Genomic DNA, 17068 nt, shown 5'->3' with positions numbered 1-17068 from the left:
TAAAAGAAAATTTAACGCTAAAAGAAATACATAAAGTTCATAAACGTTTATGGGCGTTCTTCTCCTTCATTTTCGCCAATTAAGAAATGGGCTGCCAAGTTTAAGCGTGGCCGTACCTGCATTGAAGATGATCCACGTGAAGGACGTTCAAAAAATGTAACAACACCAGAAATCATTGATCAAGTTTACGTTATGGTATTGGATGACCGGTGGGTCGAAGTGCATGAAATTGCTGAGATTATAGGCATTTCAAAAGAACGTAGGATATATATAGGACATGTAGGATAGGATATTTAAAAAAAATATATATATATATAAACATAGATGGATGTAACACGTTCAAAGAATGAAAACAGAAAGATTACCAAAACAAGCCTTTAAGTACAAGCCATTAGGAAAAAGAAAACCAGGACGTCCTCTTAAACGATTCAACGATGACTTCTAAGGCTGGAACAGGCCATACTAGGCCTAAATCCTTGATACGTATGATGATGATGATGTAGGATATATTTTGCATGAAGAATTGCAAGTGAAAAAGCTTTGTGCAAGATGGGTCTCTTGCTTGCTCATAGCAGATCAAAAAATGCACTCACATAAAAATCTCTGAACAGTGCTTGGAGCGTTTTAACAAAAATAAAACTGATTTTGTGCATTGATTTATTACTATGGATGAGACTTGGATTCACCATTACACACTAGAATCAAAACAGTGGACAGAAGCCGGTTGTTCAGCTCAAAAGAAGACAAAGTCAGTTCTATCAGCAGGAAAAGTCATGGCATCCGCATTTTGTTTATTAATTATATTGAAAAGGGTAAAACAACAGCTGGGGAATAATATTATTCCGGTCTTTTAACCAGACTAGACGAAAAAATTCATGAGAAAGATCTGGTTTGCAGAAGAAAAAAAAAATCATCTTTCATCAGGACAATGCACCTGCCACAAAGATGTTTTGGCAATGGGAAAATTAAAGGATCTGCACTATGAATTGTTGGAACATCCACCCTATTCCCCAGATTTGGCTCCCTCTGACAAACTCTTCCTTGCTGGTCAACATTTTTCTTCGAATCAAGAGGTGATTGCAGCTGCAGAGGCATGTTTTGCAGATCTTTCTGAGAACCACTACAGAGACAGGATAATGGCGCTGGAGCATCGCTGGAATAAATGTATTAATCTTAAGGGAGATTATGTTGAAAAATAAAAATAATTTAGAAATTATAAATTTGTGTTTTTCATTGTTAGGCCGAGAACTTTTCAGGCCACCCTCGTATTTCCTTATTTTTATTTTATATCATTTAAATGCGTGTGTAAAAATAAATCATTTTGCACAATCATGTTGATTTTTTAAATCATATAGCTATGTCTTAACTTTATTCAGTGCAGGAAACTAGTTTCTAGTAACAGAGAAAGTTTAACAAGGGCAGCCATTTTATTGCTTAAGATATATTTCATCTAGGCTTGAAAGCATGTATTTTGATGTCTATTGTAACCTGAAGCATGAACTAACTACTACTACTACTACACAAGGCACATCATAATCTTCTCTTCAATATGTATAATAAAGATAGAGAAATGAAGAAGGAAACAAATAACTGAGGAAATACATAAGTGCAGCATATAAACAAAATACAGAACTGGAGCTCCTGTAAGCTCAATCAGTTTCGATGCCACCCTTCAATTGGAAAGACTTGTTCATATCCCTAACTGAGATGCAAAGTCTTTATAAGAGTTTTTCATTCTGGAAAAATTTTTTTATTATTTTTTTTTTTTCAAAGCATGCACACTTGCTAAAAGAACTCACATAATTGATAGCTGTAATATACACTATGCAGATAGGATTAAATATCTCTCGGATCATTGAGAGTCTTTCAAAGAGTCAAGTTACTTGGCCATAGTGAGCCTAACATACAAGGGAAAAATGGGAAACACAGTAGTAAAACGAAATTAAAAATTGGAAATTTTTTTTATCATAATATTTAATACTTTTCTATTTACATTATCAAGAAAGATATCATCAGCCTCTTATTTATTTTGTTTCATTGGTGTATAATTTCTATAATCCAGTCCATGTCTGTACAATTAAATATGAGTATTGTGCTTACATTATTTTGGAATTCCTCTAACTTACTTTAAAAAAGTCAATTTTTCTCGATATATATAAATATATTTATTAATTTATTTATATTTGCTTATAATATTTAATTTTATCATCACAATCCTTTACAATTCTCTTATTTTGCATAAAAAATAATAAAAATCCATCTTGTAGCACCTAGGAGGGTGAAGGATGCTAGCAGCACTGTGTTTACAAACAGTTTCATATTGCTACGCTCGCAAGCATATGCGTCATAGTGAGACGCGAGCTATTAGTGTGGCACTTCCATCGTGCAGTTCCACTGTTGTTTATATGCAGTTTGTGCTGGTAGTAGAGTGTTCGTAGTGCTTATCGTGTTTACTCCGTCTCTTTAAATATTTGGACATTACAATTAAATCCTTTAATTGTAATGGCTGTCCCACTTAGTACTGTTATCTGCAACATTTATGCCGCATTCCCATGGTTGGACTATTGCTTCCGGCTTTCCAACCCAAACATATGCACCGAGCTTACTACCAAAGTAATCCTCACTGGCATGAATACATACATTCCACACAGCACCCTGAACTGCCATTCCCTAACGAAATCCTGTTCTCTAAAAGATGTGCCAAGGCTGTAGAGATGAAATACCAGACATACCACAACTGGCTGAAATTAAGAACCCCATCCTCCTGCAAAGCTTACACTGAAGCCTGTAATGAATGCAAAAAACAATCAACATTTCCAAAACAGAATTTGAAAGAGCACAAAAAGCAGGAAACTAGCAGCCTGTCCAAACCACAGCTGAGCCTTTTGGTCTCTCGCTAAAGCAATTGGCCGTAATTTCTGCCCAACACTATTCCCACCCCGACGGCTCTACTGCATTATCACCCACAGAAAAAGCCAATCTTGTGGCTTCAAATGCATGCATAACTGACGACGGTAAATGTCCCCCAGCTATTCCAGATACCCAACATACAATACCCCCATATCCTTTTGCCAGGATGAGATCAGAAAAATACTGTCCAAATTAGACACGAAAAAGTCTCCTGGCCCCGATGGCATTCCCCCAATTGTTCTGAAAGTTTGTGCTCCAGAACTGTCCCCTATCCTATGTCACCTATATATACTCTCCTACTCCACTGGAATCTATTGCACAAACTGGAACTTGACCTATGTTTAGACCATTCCCAAGAAGGGTGACAAATCACTACCATCCAATCTCACTTACCTCAGTCCTGTCGAAGGTAATGGAAAAAATCATCAATTCCCAACTCCTACACTATCTTGAAGACACTCACCAAATAAATGACCGCCAGTATGGATTCCGCCACTGCCGATCAACAGGAGATCTACTCACATACGTCACCCATCTCTGGACGAAGGCTATGGAGAAGTTTGGCAAATCTCAAGTGGTTGCACTAGATATCTCCAAAGCCTTTGACCGGGTCTGGCACAAAGGCCTACTAGGCAAACTACCATCATTCGGTCTGACCCAGGGCTTCTGTAGGTGGATCACTAGTTTTCTGTCTGGACGCACACTCTGTGTGATGGTGGATGGCTCCCTATCCTCTCACCACTCAATTAATTCTGGGGTCCCACAAGGTTCTGTCCTCTCACCAACCCTCTTCCTGCTATATATCAATGACCTATTGCAATTGACCTCCAACTCAATACACAGTTTTGCAGACGACAGCACACTACGCTCTTCGCTTGCATTTGATAAATCTTACCCTACACAACTCACCTCAACCTACAGAACATCAACCACTGTGACCCTCAACTCTGATCTCCAAGCCATCCTCCAATGGGGTTCAGATAACCGCAGAAATTTCAATTCCAATAAAACCCAGTTCTGTACTATTTCCCATAAAAAAAAAGAACCATTTTTTTCCCAATATCCTTTTTAATAATACCCAAATCTCCAGGCAGTTTGAGATCTCACTTCTTGAAATCACCCTCACATCAAACTTCTCCTGGCATAAACATATCTCAAACATTGCATCCTCAGCCTCAAAAAAACTAGGATTTCTCTTTCGCTCAAGACATTACTTCACCCCCGAACAGTTATTAATATTATACATCATAAATCCGCCCAATTATTGAATACTGCTCTCGCATGTGTGGTGGAGCCCCAAAAAGCTCTCTCAAAATGCTCGACTCAATATAGAGGAGAGCAATAAGACTTATCAATGATCCATACCTTACCAACTCCCTCTCCCCCTCTTTCACACAGACGTATGGTCTCTGCAGTATGTATATTCTACAAATATTTCCATGGGAAATGCTCATTGGAAATATCATCAATAATTCCTCCACTCAGTACTAAACTCATTGGAACACGTACAGCTGCTGCACAACATCCCTTCACAGTTCACCTAGAAACAAACAGAACAAGTTTCTTTTCCTCTTCCTTCATCCCTGCAACTGCTGCGCTGTGGAACAGTCTCCCACCTGCTGTGTTTCCCAAGGAATACAATTTAAAGTCATTCAAATCAAATGTAAACAAATTCCTCCTTTCCTAACCCACCACCCATATGCGGTACTAATGTACTATAGAGCAGTGTTAGCTTGCTCCACCTTTGCAACGAGTTGCCCAGTGTTGTACCAACTTTGTTTGCTCACACTTGGATAAAGGATTAAACTAAATTTATTATAGTCTAACCAAGTGAAAAATAAACTTTCAACATCTTTCTCTAAATCCAGAGTAATTTAATAAAAAGGTGGCACACCGTTTGGCAACTCCTATAGGTAGAGGTGACCTTGCTAATGCTTCTGCCTGGTATCTCCACTTAGGCCTGTCTCCCACTGAAGAGACCTCAATAAAGGTCGAAACTAGTTGGGAGATACTGAGATAGGAGTGATGTTAGCTTGCTCCGCCTTTGCAACGAGTTGCCCTGTATTGTACCACCTTACCTCAGTCCTGAAGATACTTTCAGGCACAAACTTTGCTTGCTCACATTTGGATAAAGGATTAAACTAAATTTATTATAATGTACTATAGGTTGACCAACCAACCTCCTGTGTATGGGCTCAACATTAAAAAAAAAAAAAAAAAAAAAAGTAGTAGTATGCTACCAACAGTTGTGAGTTCAAATTCCACTTGACATGTGCTGTCAACGTGACTCTGGTGAAGCCATAGGAATTACAGTTACAGAGTAGTTTGGTGAATTTTGTGGAATAACATTGTTCCTGCAGGCTTCAGTTAGGACATTTTTTCAAGAGTTTGTGCATTTGTTTGTTGTTACACAAATAACATATTGCATAACTTTAACTGCTACTCATTTATCTTATAATGTATGACCAATACAGACTCATTTTGCTAGATATATATATATGTGTGTTTCTTAATGACATTAAAATCAATAATGACATAAAAGTCAAAGCACTTTTGCTCATATGGTCAGGAAATTGTATAAGTTTTAAAAGAGACATAAAGTGGGAGATGGATTGGACCTGAAATGGCAATATGTTGGTAAAATATCACTTATGTGGCAAAATGTATCATATCATATCAAAGTATAGATTGACTGTTGTTGTTGCAATTTACAGTTACAATAACCATAGAACATCACTGGAGTGAATGGAAATGTTTGTTGGACTTTTTTTTTTTTTTTAAGTTATGTATGTTGTGCTGCTCCTGAAGAATCCTTTCAGAAAAGCAAAAAAAAAAAAAAAAAAATTCTTATAACTGCCCATGAATAGTATTCTGGATTGCATTTAATGTTTTACTTCTTTCTGATCATAGGTTGCCCTTAGACTACTGGAGAAAGAAATTTTAAGTCGTGAAGATATGATAGAACTTCTTGGAAAGAGACCATTTCAAGAAAAATCAACATATGAAGAGTTTGTTGAAGGAACTGGCTCTTTGGAAGAAGATACTTCTCTTCCCAAAGGTCTGGAAGGCTGGAATAAATCTCTTGATGAGAAAACACAAGCTAAGGAACCTTCAAAAGAAATACCAAGTACACAGTAACGTTTATTATGGAGTAATTTTTTTTTTTTTTTCCCATGTAGAATGCATCAGTATAGTGCTCTGAAACTTCCAAAAACCTGTTTGCCCTCATTTTTTAAATGCTTTTTTTTTCTGATATGCTGTGGAGTTAATGATTTATTTGCTCTGATTTGCATTTAAAAGCATGCTTTATTCATAAAGTATGCTGTAAATATTCTCTGTGAAAATTTTGCCCATTCTTTTGGTGATGTAGACAGTGGAAATTTTGTACTGATATTATATTGCTTTGGTTACCTGTAAATTTTAAAGTACTTAAGGATATCCAGTGATGACGTGACACAATTAACAGAGCATTCTGAAATACTTTTTTTGTGGAAAAACTGTAGATAATACTATGCCAAAGTGCCACATTTTAGATGGCTTGTCAGTCAAACCTGCACTAGGAACCATTGACAGTTGAAGGCAGTGAAAGGTGCAATTTAAGAGAAAAAAACTGTTAGCATAAATCAAGTGATATTTTTGTTATCACATTGAGTATTAAAAAATGAAGTGATACTTTTTTGTATAATTTGGCTAATATTTAGTACTGAACTGTGTAGAAAGCCTTGTGGCTTTATGTGTACAGAGAAAATAAAGTCTTTTAATTTATCATAACTGTTTATGACAGATATACAACAGGAACATAATCACCATCATTTGTTTAATTTTTTTTTTTAAAAGTCACAATGAACGTTTTACACCTGTGTATGTTTATAGTCAATTTTATTTAATTTCTTTGTATCTAATGAAAATTTCTAGTTGATATTCCAGCAGACATGTAAAATGCAGTGACTGGTATATTATTTTTAGGTCACTGAGTATGGATTATAGTTATTGCAGTTATTGCAAAATCTAATGGTTGTGTGATGCACAACCATTAAATTTTGTTTTTTATGCAATCAGCCTTCCAGACCTTTAGGAAGAGTAGAAGATAAGCCCATGAAAACAGTGAAAACTAAATGAAAAAATTTGCTACAACTTTGTCTCATCTAGAGTACTTTAATAACACAGAAATACACCATTTTCCTACTTGTATACGAAAACACAATTCTTATTATTCATTTAGCTCTCACTGTTTTCATGGGCTTATCTTCTACTGATGAAACCTCAGTACAAACTTCAAGTTTAGTGGTGATCCTGTAGGGTCACTCAGTGAGGTTTATGATGATCTTGTAGATCATTCAGAGTTTGTGGAGAGGTATCCCCCCTCCCCACATACTTAAACATACTTCAGTACAGACTTCAAGCAGGAATAAGATATATAATCAAAAGCATGCAAGTAGGGAGTTCTCACTGCATGGTAGCTTTTAATCTATTTTTGAAAAACTTTCCAAGTTTGTATACATTCAGCTATGAAATAAGGATCTATAAATATTCCTTATCTCTATTAATATACATCACCTAAATGAAGCTTTTTTTAGGCTTTGCTTTAATAGTTACAGTATCAATTCCAAAATACCTTTATACTTATTTTATTCCTAGCTGAGCTCTGTAGCTAGTAGCACCCTGAAATATAAGCAGGTTTTGAACACTTTTATAAGCAATATCTTATATTATTATTATATCATAAGCTTCGTATCTGTTAACTTATTCAGAATTCTGATTTCTGCACTCATGCTATGTCCTTGACTACATTAAGATAACCTCAAGTGTTCCAAGTTAAGGGACTTCCTTTAACAAGACCAGAAAGTTGCTTATATACACAATCATTCCATTTGAAATAACTAGACTGAAAGATGCATGAACATTTTTGTAATATCTGGTGAGAAGAGATCTTCAGAACTACATGTAACCAAACATTTCCGTAGGAGTGAGGCTAGACTTGCAATCATGTTCATTCATGAGACTGGGAGATCTGCCAACATCCACCTACTCATGCATTTGCTGCCACAACTATGGTCAGTCAGGTTTTAGCAGACCATGCCTTCAATACCTTGCACAGAATCAGAGGGAAGAAAACAAACATTCTCCATTGCAGCAAATACAAACTTGAAAGGCTCTTTAAAGAATCAATAGCAGATTTAAAAAACCAGCCTAATCTTAATAAATATGGTTGTATTAAACTTCCCAAAAATTAGGAAACTTTGTCTTAGTACAAATATTATTTCTAGAAATTTTTCATGTTACTCCTCTAAATTGATATTAATACTTATAACTATTTTGCCTGTTTTCATAAGGAGTACCCTTATGAAAATAGGCAAAATAGCTATAAGTATTAATATCAATTTAGAGGAGTCATCGTCGTTGCCCGATAGCATCCTCTAGCAACAGGATTGCAGCAGATGAACAGTTCTTCTCCATTTCTCTCTGTTTGTCACTTCCGTCATTCTTAAACCAGTTCATTCCACGATGTCATTGAACCACTCTCTAGTTAGTCTTCCACGTCTTCTCTTCCCCTCAACTTTCCCATGTAATATAGTTCTTATCAGGTGTCCCGAAGAACCTCTCAGAAGATGTCCTGCAAATCTGGTCTTTTTTTTTTTTTTTTTTTTTTTTGCATAATATTCTTGAGCAGTGTTCTTTCCATCCCAACTCTTTTTAAAATTTCTTGATTTGATATTCTCTCTATATAGCTAATCTTTTCCATCTTTCTATAACACCACATTTCATGCATTAATTCTTTCCATATCTCTCTTTCTGAGTGTCCATGACTCACTTCCATAACTTGCAGTACTCCAAACTGTTGCTTTAACTATTCCAACTCTAACACCTATTTTAATAATTCTTGTTTATTAAAATTCTCTTCATTTCCATAAATGCCGATTTAGCTTTGCTTTTTCTATTTCTAATGTCCAACTCTGAAGTTCCTTTCTCTGAGATCCAGCTACCTAAATATTGAAATCTTTCCACTTCTTCAAAAATCTTTCCTCCACATCCTATCTTTACATTATCTCCTATTTTTTTAACCATTATCATTATCTTGGTCTTCTTTGTGTTAATCCTTAGTCCGTACTCTTTACAGAAGTTTTCAATTCTTTGAACAATTTGTTGTAATCCATTTTCACTTTCTGCCATCACCACTACATCATCCGCATATCTTAAGTTATTAATGATTCTTCCATTTATTTTTATTCCTCCTCCTCCATCCTCAAGTGCCTCTCTAAGCATCTGCTCACTATAAAGGTTAAACAATAACAGTGATAACTTGCATTCTTGTCTAACTCCTCTCTCTCTCTCCACCGGAAATTCTCCTGTTTCCTCTCCATTTGCACATACTGATGCTGTGTGTGTCCAATATAATCTCTTTAAAATTTCCAAGTCATAAGAGTCGATATCAATATTTTCTAGAATGTCAAAAAGCCTTTTATGTTTCACTGTATCAAATGCCTTTTCAAAGTCTAGAAATCCCCAAAACAACTTTCTACCATGGTTTAGTGTTTTCTCCCCAATAATTCTTAGACAAGTTATAGCCTCTCTAGTTCCTCTGTTGGTTCGAAATCCAAACTGTTCCTCATTCATTTCTTTTTCTATTTTACTCTTAGAGGAATAACACAGAAAATTTTCAGAAATATTTATAGTAATTGTGATTTGTAATCCGACAACCCCCTCAATCAGTGACTCTTACTAAACCCTCCAACCCTTCATCCCTCTGACACATCAAATATGCTTTAATAATCATCATATTACATTCTTACCAACATTAGTTTGTCATGATCTCATGGCACGCATTCAATGATTGCATTGAATTTATGAAAGATTTATATTTAAAAAAAAAAACATTTTAAAATATACTGCTTAAAAACTATATATCAGATTTCTTAAGAATTGTCTGAATTATAAAATTATCCCAAATTTGCAATAGTACGCGATAATAGATCAATTGTTGAAAATAAAAAAATCTGCTGTCATGAATCTAAAGCACTTATAAAGCAGGTGTTAAATGAGAGATTCTAAAAGAAAAAACAGACATACTTATACATTCACTAGACAAAAAACAGACTAAAAATATTAAGTCCAAATGACTGGGCACAATTTTCATAAAATATCTAATCCCAAATTAACAATTATACAAAATTAATTGAAACTCGCCATAAGAAAAAATGGAACACCTTAACAGACCCCCATAAAAATAAAAGTACAGCTTCTAATAACACTACTAAAATCAGTCTACATCAAATAATTCAATTATAAATTTATCAAATTATAAGCCCACACCTGATGAAATTACAGTTTTAAATAAGGGTTTAAAAAACATACATAATGAAAATATTTGAACATGAATAACAATGGAAAGTAGGCATTGCTATATGCTGTGGACTTATACTACTGATAATTACATGTGTAAATATCCCCAAAATATGTACCAAGCAAAGATATTATCGAAATTCAGGCTAAACTAGAAACACCCCAACAAAGATTTCATAAAATAAATAACATTACAGTATTAATAGCAAAGTAAAATCGTAATCCACGTGCTTGAACAGAAGAATACCCTGCAAATTGAAAAAGCTATCATATTAAACATACAGAATGAAAAAAGGGGTACTCCTTATGAAAATAGGCAAAATAGCCATAAGTATTAATAATTTAAGTCTTAGGCCTCCCACCTAACATCTAAGGCTAGCCACCAGCACCCCTCATAGGACTTTAATCTTAATTTATTCTAATCTCAGTTCTTCCACTTATTGTCTCTCGATCGCAGCGTCTTCTTCAGGAATACAATTTTAACATTGTATTCCTGAAGATGACGCTGTGATCGAGATAAAATATCGAAATGATTTAACCTGTTGTTTGATTATTTCTCTTTGTGCTGCAAATTATTCCATTGAAGTGTAACATGAATGAGTTATGCTGTCACCCATAGATCTCAAGGGAATACCAGTCTTGTGAATTTTTGGTAAACCTCACAATCTCGGAGTTAACTGGTATAGTGATTTCAAGATTTTGCTTTAACTCAATACACCTGGTTTGCATATTATGAAGGAGATTGTTGGTTTTTTTTGTGGTTCGCTCGAGTAGGGTTATTGTCTAAGGTGGAGTAAGTTGAAGAATATGAAAGAACTGGAGAGATTCTAACATTTAGTTCACTATATTCATAATGACTCTCAGAATGCCTTTGTCTGCCTTGAGAATAATGATGTCCTTATTTCTTCTTGAACTTGAAGAGTTTCTTTTCTGAAATGGGGATATTGCTTTTTGGGGTGTAAGATAAAGAGAGAAGCAGCATTCCGTGTAAGGTAGCAAAAGGGTTTTCTACACTGCATAAAATCAGTTATAGGGATATAGTTAAGAGTAATGGCAAAATTAAAGCCTTTTTTTTTTTTTTGTCTTAGTTATATGATATTCTGAGATAATTATCTTCCTATCAGGTAAGGAATTCTCCTCTTCCCTTTATTGTAAAGGTCAAAGAATTATTTCTTCAATCGATTTTTACAGGATATGAAAGTGAGATTATATAAACAATTTAATATATATATATATATATATATTTTTTTTTTTGCATAGGCTTCTCTGGAGTGAGAACAAGCTAGAAATGTTTTTGCTAGTATTACTCCATGATTAAAGAATCAGATGTGATAGTCAACTAGTTATATTGATTACTTGACTTTTGTTTCACATCAGAAGAATTCCACGAGTAAACAAAAAACAAGTAATAGCTGTTTAAAAACATATATACATAATGAAAATATTTAAACATGGATAACAATGGAAAGAATGCATTGCTGTATGCTGTGGACTTATACTACTGTTAAATATGTGTGTGATGAATAAGAGATCAGACCTGATGTAAAATCATCCCTTGTTTTTTGTTGCACGGTAGAGAATGTTTATCATTTCAGCTAATTCTTTGAATGCTCTTGAAAAATCTAGATGTTATGTTTTGTTTCAACAAAACATAACATCCAAGTATTAGACAACAAACAAAAATGCTCCACATAGATTACAGATTTTTATCAAGAGCAGTCAAAGAATCGGATGAAATGATGAAACATTTTCTATACACAACTTTTTATCATCCATGTGACATCAACAAAACATAACATCCAAGTATTAGACAACAAACAAAAATGCTCCACATAGATTACACATTTTTATCAAGAGCAGTCAAAGAATCAGATGAAATGATGAAACATTTTCTATACACAACTTTTTATCATCCATGTGACAAATAATAACTAACACTTGGTTTAATAGGTCATGATAATATAGTTAGCTAAACTGCCTAGTTTTGTCATATATGCTAGTGGCTTCTGGGTTAGGAAGAACAAAAAAAAATACAATGAGCAGTAAATATGAACCATTGTATAACTAAAACTGAATGTGTAGGAACCGTTATGCAAAAGTAAAAAAAAAAAAAAAAAACCAAAACACGTGGAAGCTGGCACAGGTAGTCATCATTCAGTAAGTATACATGATAGTTGGGAGAAAAATTAGTCTGACTCATGGAAAGATCTAATAAGTGACTTCCAAATATCACATAAAATCCTTCCTTGGTTTCTGTTGGGTGTGTATTGTGAGTGGATAACCATCGTAGCCTCTATGTTGTAGGCACTAAATTTGTCTTCTATTTAAGGCATGGAGCTCTTGTCCCATTCAATATTGTGGTGAATGTGGGAGAAGTGGAAAGCTAGGCCTGAGCTGTCTTCTCTGTTGTTATTGACATTGCCAATATGCTCTTTTTGTCTAATTTTTTGATATTTGGAAGTCGCTTTCCACAAGTCAGAATTTAACTTTTCTGCCAGCTTCCACATGTTTGTTTTTTTACTTTGTGTAATGGTTCCTACATGTTTCAGTTATCTAATGATTCATGTTTACTGCTTCTTGTAATTTTTTGTTCTTCTTAACCCAGAAGCACCACTAGCATATGTGGCAAAACTAGTCAGTTCAACTATGTATATTATCACATTCATTTTGTGGCTGAAAATCTACATACTTATATATATATAATTTTTTTTCATATGATATCTTGTATAGCTTCAGTGAATAATTCCAGGTTTTTTTTTTTTAATTATATACATGTATATTAATCACACATGAGATGATACAAAACCTATAACACAATAGTAATGTGTGGAAAAATGATTAAGGAAAAAGAAGCAATTTGTTACTATTAAATTATTTCTGGAAATTATAACGTATATTAAATATTAATTAAAAGAAAACCTTAATCAATACTTCCTATATTTTGGTAATGTTACATTGCCATCTTCATGGGAACATAAAACTATGATAAGTGCACGCAGGCACTAACAGTGAGCAAATGAGACTGAAGAGAGTAACTAACGTTGTTCCTAGAGTCCTAAAGGTGCCCCCTAGCAGGTAAATTGGGCTGTCTTGGCTGTTGGGCTGATGTTCTCATGATGCAAGCTTCCCAAATTTGGGGCAGTCTCATGCACTCAAATTTGTTGAGGTCTGATAAGTTTTTTAGAGCTGAGGCTGATTCCATGAACAGTCTTTCATATTTATATTTGCTGCAGTGTAGTAAAGTGCTTTCTTCCATCGTATTCTGTAGCAGGTATCCAGAGCATGGTCCGCAAGCCAAGAATGACTATATTGGTGAAACCGTATGTAGTCTTTGTGTTCGGATATCCTGATATTGGCTGTCCTGCCTGTTTGGCCATAGTAGGACAGTTTACAGATGCAATGGACCTGGTATACTCCAGGTAGGTCTATGCTTTAATTTCACACAATTTAGGATTACCTTATTATCCTGGCAGTATTTTAAGAAGGTCAAACAATTTAGTTGTCTTGATATCTTCAGCTTTAATTTGTTGTACTGGCCTGCTTCTCTTCACAGAAGGCTCTCTGCATTTATAAGCGCACTAGCTTCGCCCTGCTATGCGAACAAATTGCTGCTACCCATGTTCTCTTGGCTATTTGTGTGTTAGAAGAAAAGCTTCTAAACCACGACCTTTGGACAATTCTTTACGACGTCTCGTATGCTTCAGCAGATAAAGAATTTTAAAAAATACGATGTAAGCACATCAAAAAATTTGAAAATCTGAAAAGGAACTCTATCTCCGAACCCCAACTACCGCTCAACACGGTAACTAACCTATCTTTCGTTACTTTGAAGCCTGAAGCACTCAGTGCACTTGCATGTGGCCACAATTTTGCATTAGCTCCAAAGAAATAATGATACAGATAGAATGTGGAATCCACAACCTTCCCAACAATATCAGACTGGATGTAGCCGATGTTCTGACCAAAGCAAAACCACCAAAAACCAACCTATCCAAATAAGAATATAAAGCTCTACAAGAAATGAAGAACAACAGAGAAATAGTAATCACTAAAGCAGATAAGGCAAATTCCACTGTGGTTCTCAACCAAACAGACTATACAGGTAAGCTTACTTCTTTATTGTTAGATTGATCTACCTACCTCCCTGTTGAATATGATCCCACCAGCTCCCAAATCAGAACACTCCAAAGGCTCCTTAAGAAAGTTACTTCTTAGCCTGAGGAAGTTACTAAACAAACTTTTTAACACTGGACCCTCCCCCCCCCCCCCAAATATATGGACTACCAAAAATCTGTAAACAAAATGTGCATTATATCCCATTGTGGATGGCATTGATTCCCCCACATACAAATTAGTCAAACATTTAGTCAAATTGCTCACACATTATACTGGCAACACACCATCACACATAAAAAACTCAGCTCACTTCAAAACCAGTATAGAAAACCTCTCACTCCAACACACTCACATAATGTCACTTTTGATGTCTCCTCCCTATTCACGAATGTCCCACTCAAATATAACTTGGAGCTCATCCAAGCCAAATTTCCTCCAGATATTTCACTTCATAATGAACTCAGGCTATTTTGTTTGGCAAGGAAAATTCTACAAACAGATAGATGGGACAGCAGTGGGTTCACTATTCTTCCCACCCCTGGCCAACTTCTTTATGGAGGCTTTTGAAGAAAAAGCCTTAAACTCAGCCCCACAAAAACCCACTGTTTGGCTATGCTATGTGGATGGTGTGTTCGCTATTTGGCCTCATGGCTCAGATACACTCCACATCTTCTTAACACACTTAAACAACCAACACTCCAGAATCCAGTTCACCTTGGAAAAAGAAAAAAACAACAATCTTCCTTTCCTAGACACTCTGATTACATGCCAGCCTGATGGATCCTTGACTTTCTCTGTTTACAGAAAACCAACCCTTACAGGCAGATACATTCACCAGCAATCCCACCACCATCCCATTTACAACAATGTGGGGTTATAAAAATCCTATATAACAGGGAAAAATTAATCTATTCAGATGACATGCACCACTGAACTAAATCACATTCCTAGCCAATGGCTGCAATCCCCAAAAAATGCAGAAAATATTAAAACCACAATCTCCCCCCCTCCTTCATAACAAAGATTACACTAAATCTATCACCATTCCACCATTCCTTACATCTGGGCATCTCTGAAAAGTTAACCAAAACCCTAAAGAAATATGACCTGACCACCTGTTACAAACCATATAAAAAATTGGCATTCCTTATCTGCTCCAAAGACCAGTCACTTCACCTAGACCTACCTGGAGTATTCCTTAGAGTTCCCTTGCAGCTGTAAACTGTCCTACTATGGCCAAACACACAGGACAGCTAATATCAGGATATCCGAACACAAAGACTACATCCGGTTTCAAAATACTAGGGGGGTCTGAAAAGTTCTCGGCCTAACAATGAAAAAACAAATTTATAATTTCAAAATTATTTTTAGTTTTCAACATAATCTCCCCTAAGACTAATACATTTACTCCAGCAATGCTACAGCACCATCATTTTCTTGAATGGCAGTCAGTCTCAAGTAGAGTGATTTGGGCAAATATCAGAATGGGGAACTGGACAATGAGACTTATTTGTGCCTATGGTCCCACAGAAGGTTCTACTAAGGTAGAAGTGGAGGAATTTTTTGAGGCTTTAGAAAAAGCAACTGACACAATGAAAAAGGAAAAGTTGGTCCTTGTTGGGGATCTAAATAGCAGAGTAGGAAATGATTATGAGACATACAAAAATATTTTGGGAAAATTTGGAGAAAAGAGCAAAGCTAATAATAATGGCAAATATCTGTTGGATTTCTGCTCAGGACATGGACTGGTTATTACTAACACCATGTTCCAACATAAAAATATGCACAAATTCACATGGAGAGAAGAGAAGAGGCAAGGAATAAGAAAAGTCTCATTGACTATGTTATTGTCAATAGTGATGTTTTCTCCCTGGTGCAGGACACCAGAGTGTACAGAGGATTTGAAATTGGAAGTGATCACTATTTAGTCTTGAGCAGGATAAAATTGAATTTCATATTGAAAAGAATAACATGTAAGAAAGTTTTAAATCGAATAAAAGTTGAGCAGCTCTCAGATGTGAACTGTAGACTAAAATACAGAAAGATTATTGAAAAGAAAATGAAAGAGTTTGAGAACAGGAATCAAACCTTGGAGATTCAGTGGCAAACTCTGAAGAAAACATTGATTGATTCTGCCAGAGAGGCATGTGATGAGGTTGTCTGTAAGCATAAAAAAATCAGAACTCCCTGGTGGACACAGGAAGTTAAAGAGGCAGTGAAGGAAAAGAAGAAAGCATATCAAAAGTTCCTGGCAAATAAGTCAGCTAGTGCTCTTAGAGAATATAGAGACAAATGCAAGAATGCTAAACACTGTGTAAAACTAGCTAAACAAAAGTCATGGGAGGACTTTGGCAAGAATATAGAAAATAAATATCAAGAAGGTGGCAAAATATTCTGGAGGTTGTTGAAGAAGCTTAGGAATGGAGGAAAGAGTGCTGTAAAAGGAGTTAGAGATGATAAAGGTGACATGAAAACAGGAGAAAAAGATATCCTTGAAGTATGGAGTAATTACTTTGAAAAACTGCTAAATGAAACAAGCAGTGATGATAACACAGTGGTAAAAAACACTGACCAGGCATGCAGTCAGGAATACATATCCATACTTGAAGTGGAAAAAGCCATCAAAGGCTTGAAATGTGGAAAGGCAGCAGGAGTAGATGATATTCGACCAGAAATGCTGAAGTATGGTGGTGTAAGAGTC

At 35.4% G+C, this 17068-nt stretch overlaps 1 protein-coding gene across 1 annotated transcript in view; it reads left to right on the top strand.

Annotated features, from left to right (window-relative positions):
• Afg3l2 (AFG3 like matrix AAA peptidase subunit 2) overlaps window positions 1-6681 on the top strand; it is a 221620-nt gene extending 214939 nt beyond the window's left edge. Inside the window, exon 17 of the mRNA XM_090408577.1 lies at window positions 5821-6681. Within this exon, the coding sequence (XP_090264703.1) occupies window positions 5821-6048 (228 nt within the window). The 3' untranslated portion in view covers window positions 6049-6681. The remainder of the gene's footprint in view (window positions 1-5820) is intronic.
• Window positions 6682-17068: the final 10387 nt, after the last annotated feature.

The sequence above is a fragment of the Typopeltis vanoorti genome, chromosome 18, assembly GCF_054136105.1.
Source record: "Typopeltis vanoorti isolate ZY-2024b chromosome 18, IOZ_Tvanoo_1.0, whole genome shotgun sequence".
In the NCBI taxonomy this organism is placed as follows: domain Eukaryota; kingdom Metazoa; phylum Arthropoda; class Arachnida; order Uropygi; family Thelyphonidae; genus Typopeltis; species Typopeltis vanoorti.
The sequence above is the reverse complement of the archived record's forward strand: the minus strand, read 5'-3'. Positions and strand labels throughout refer to the sequence as shown.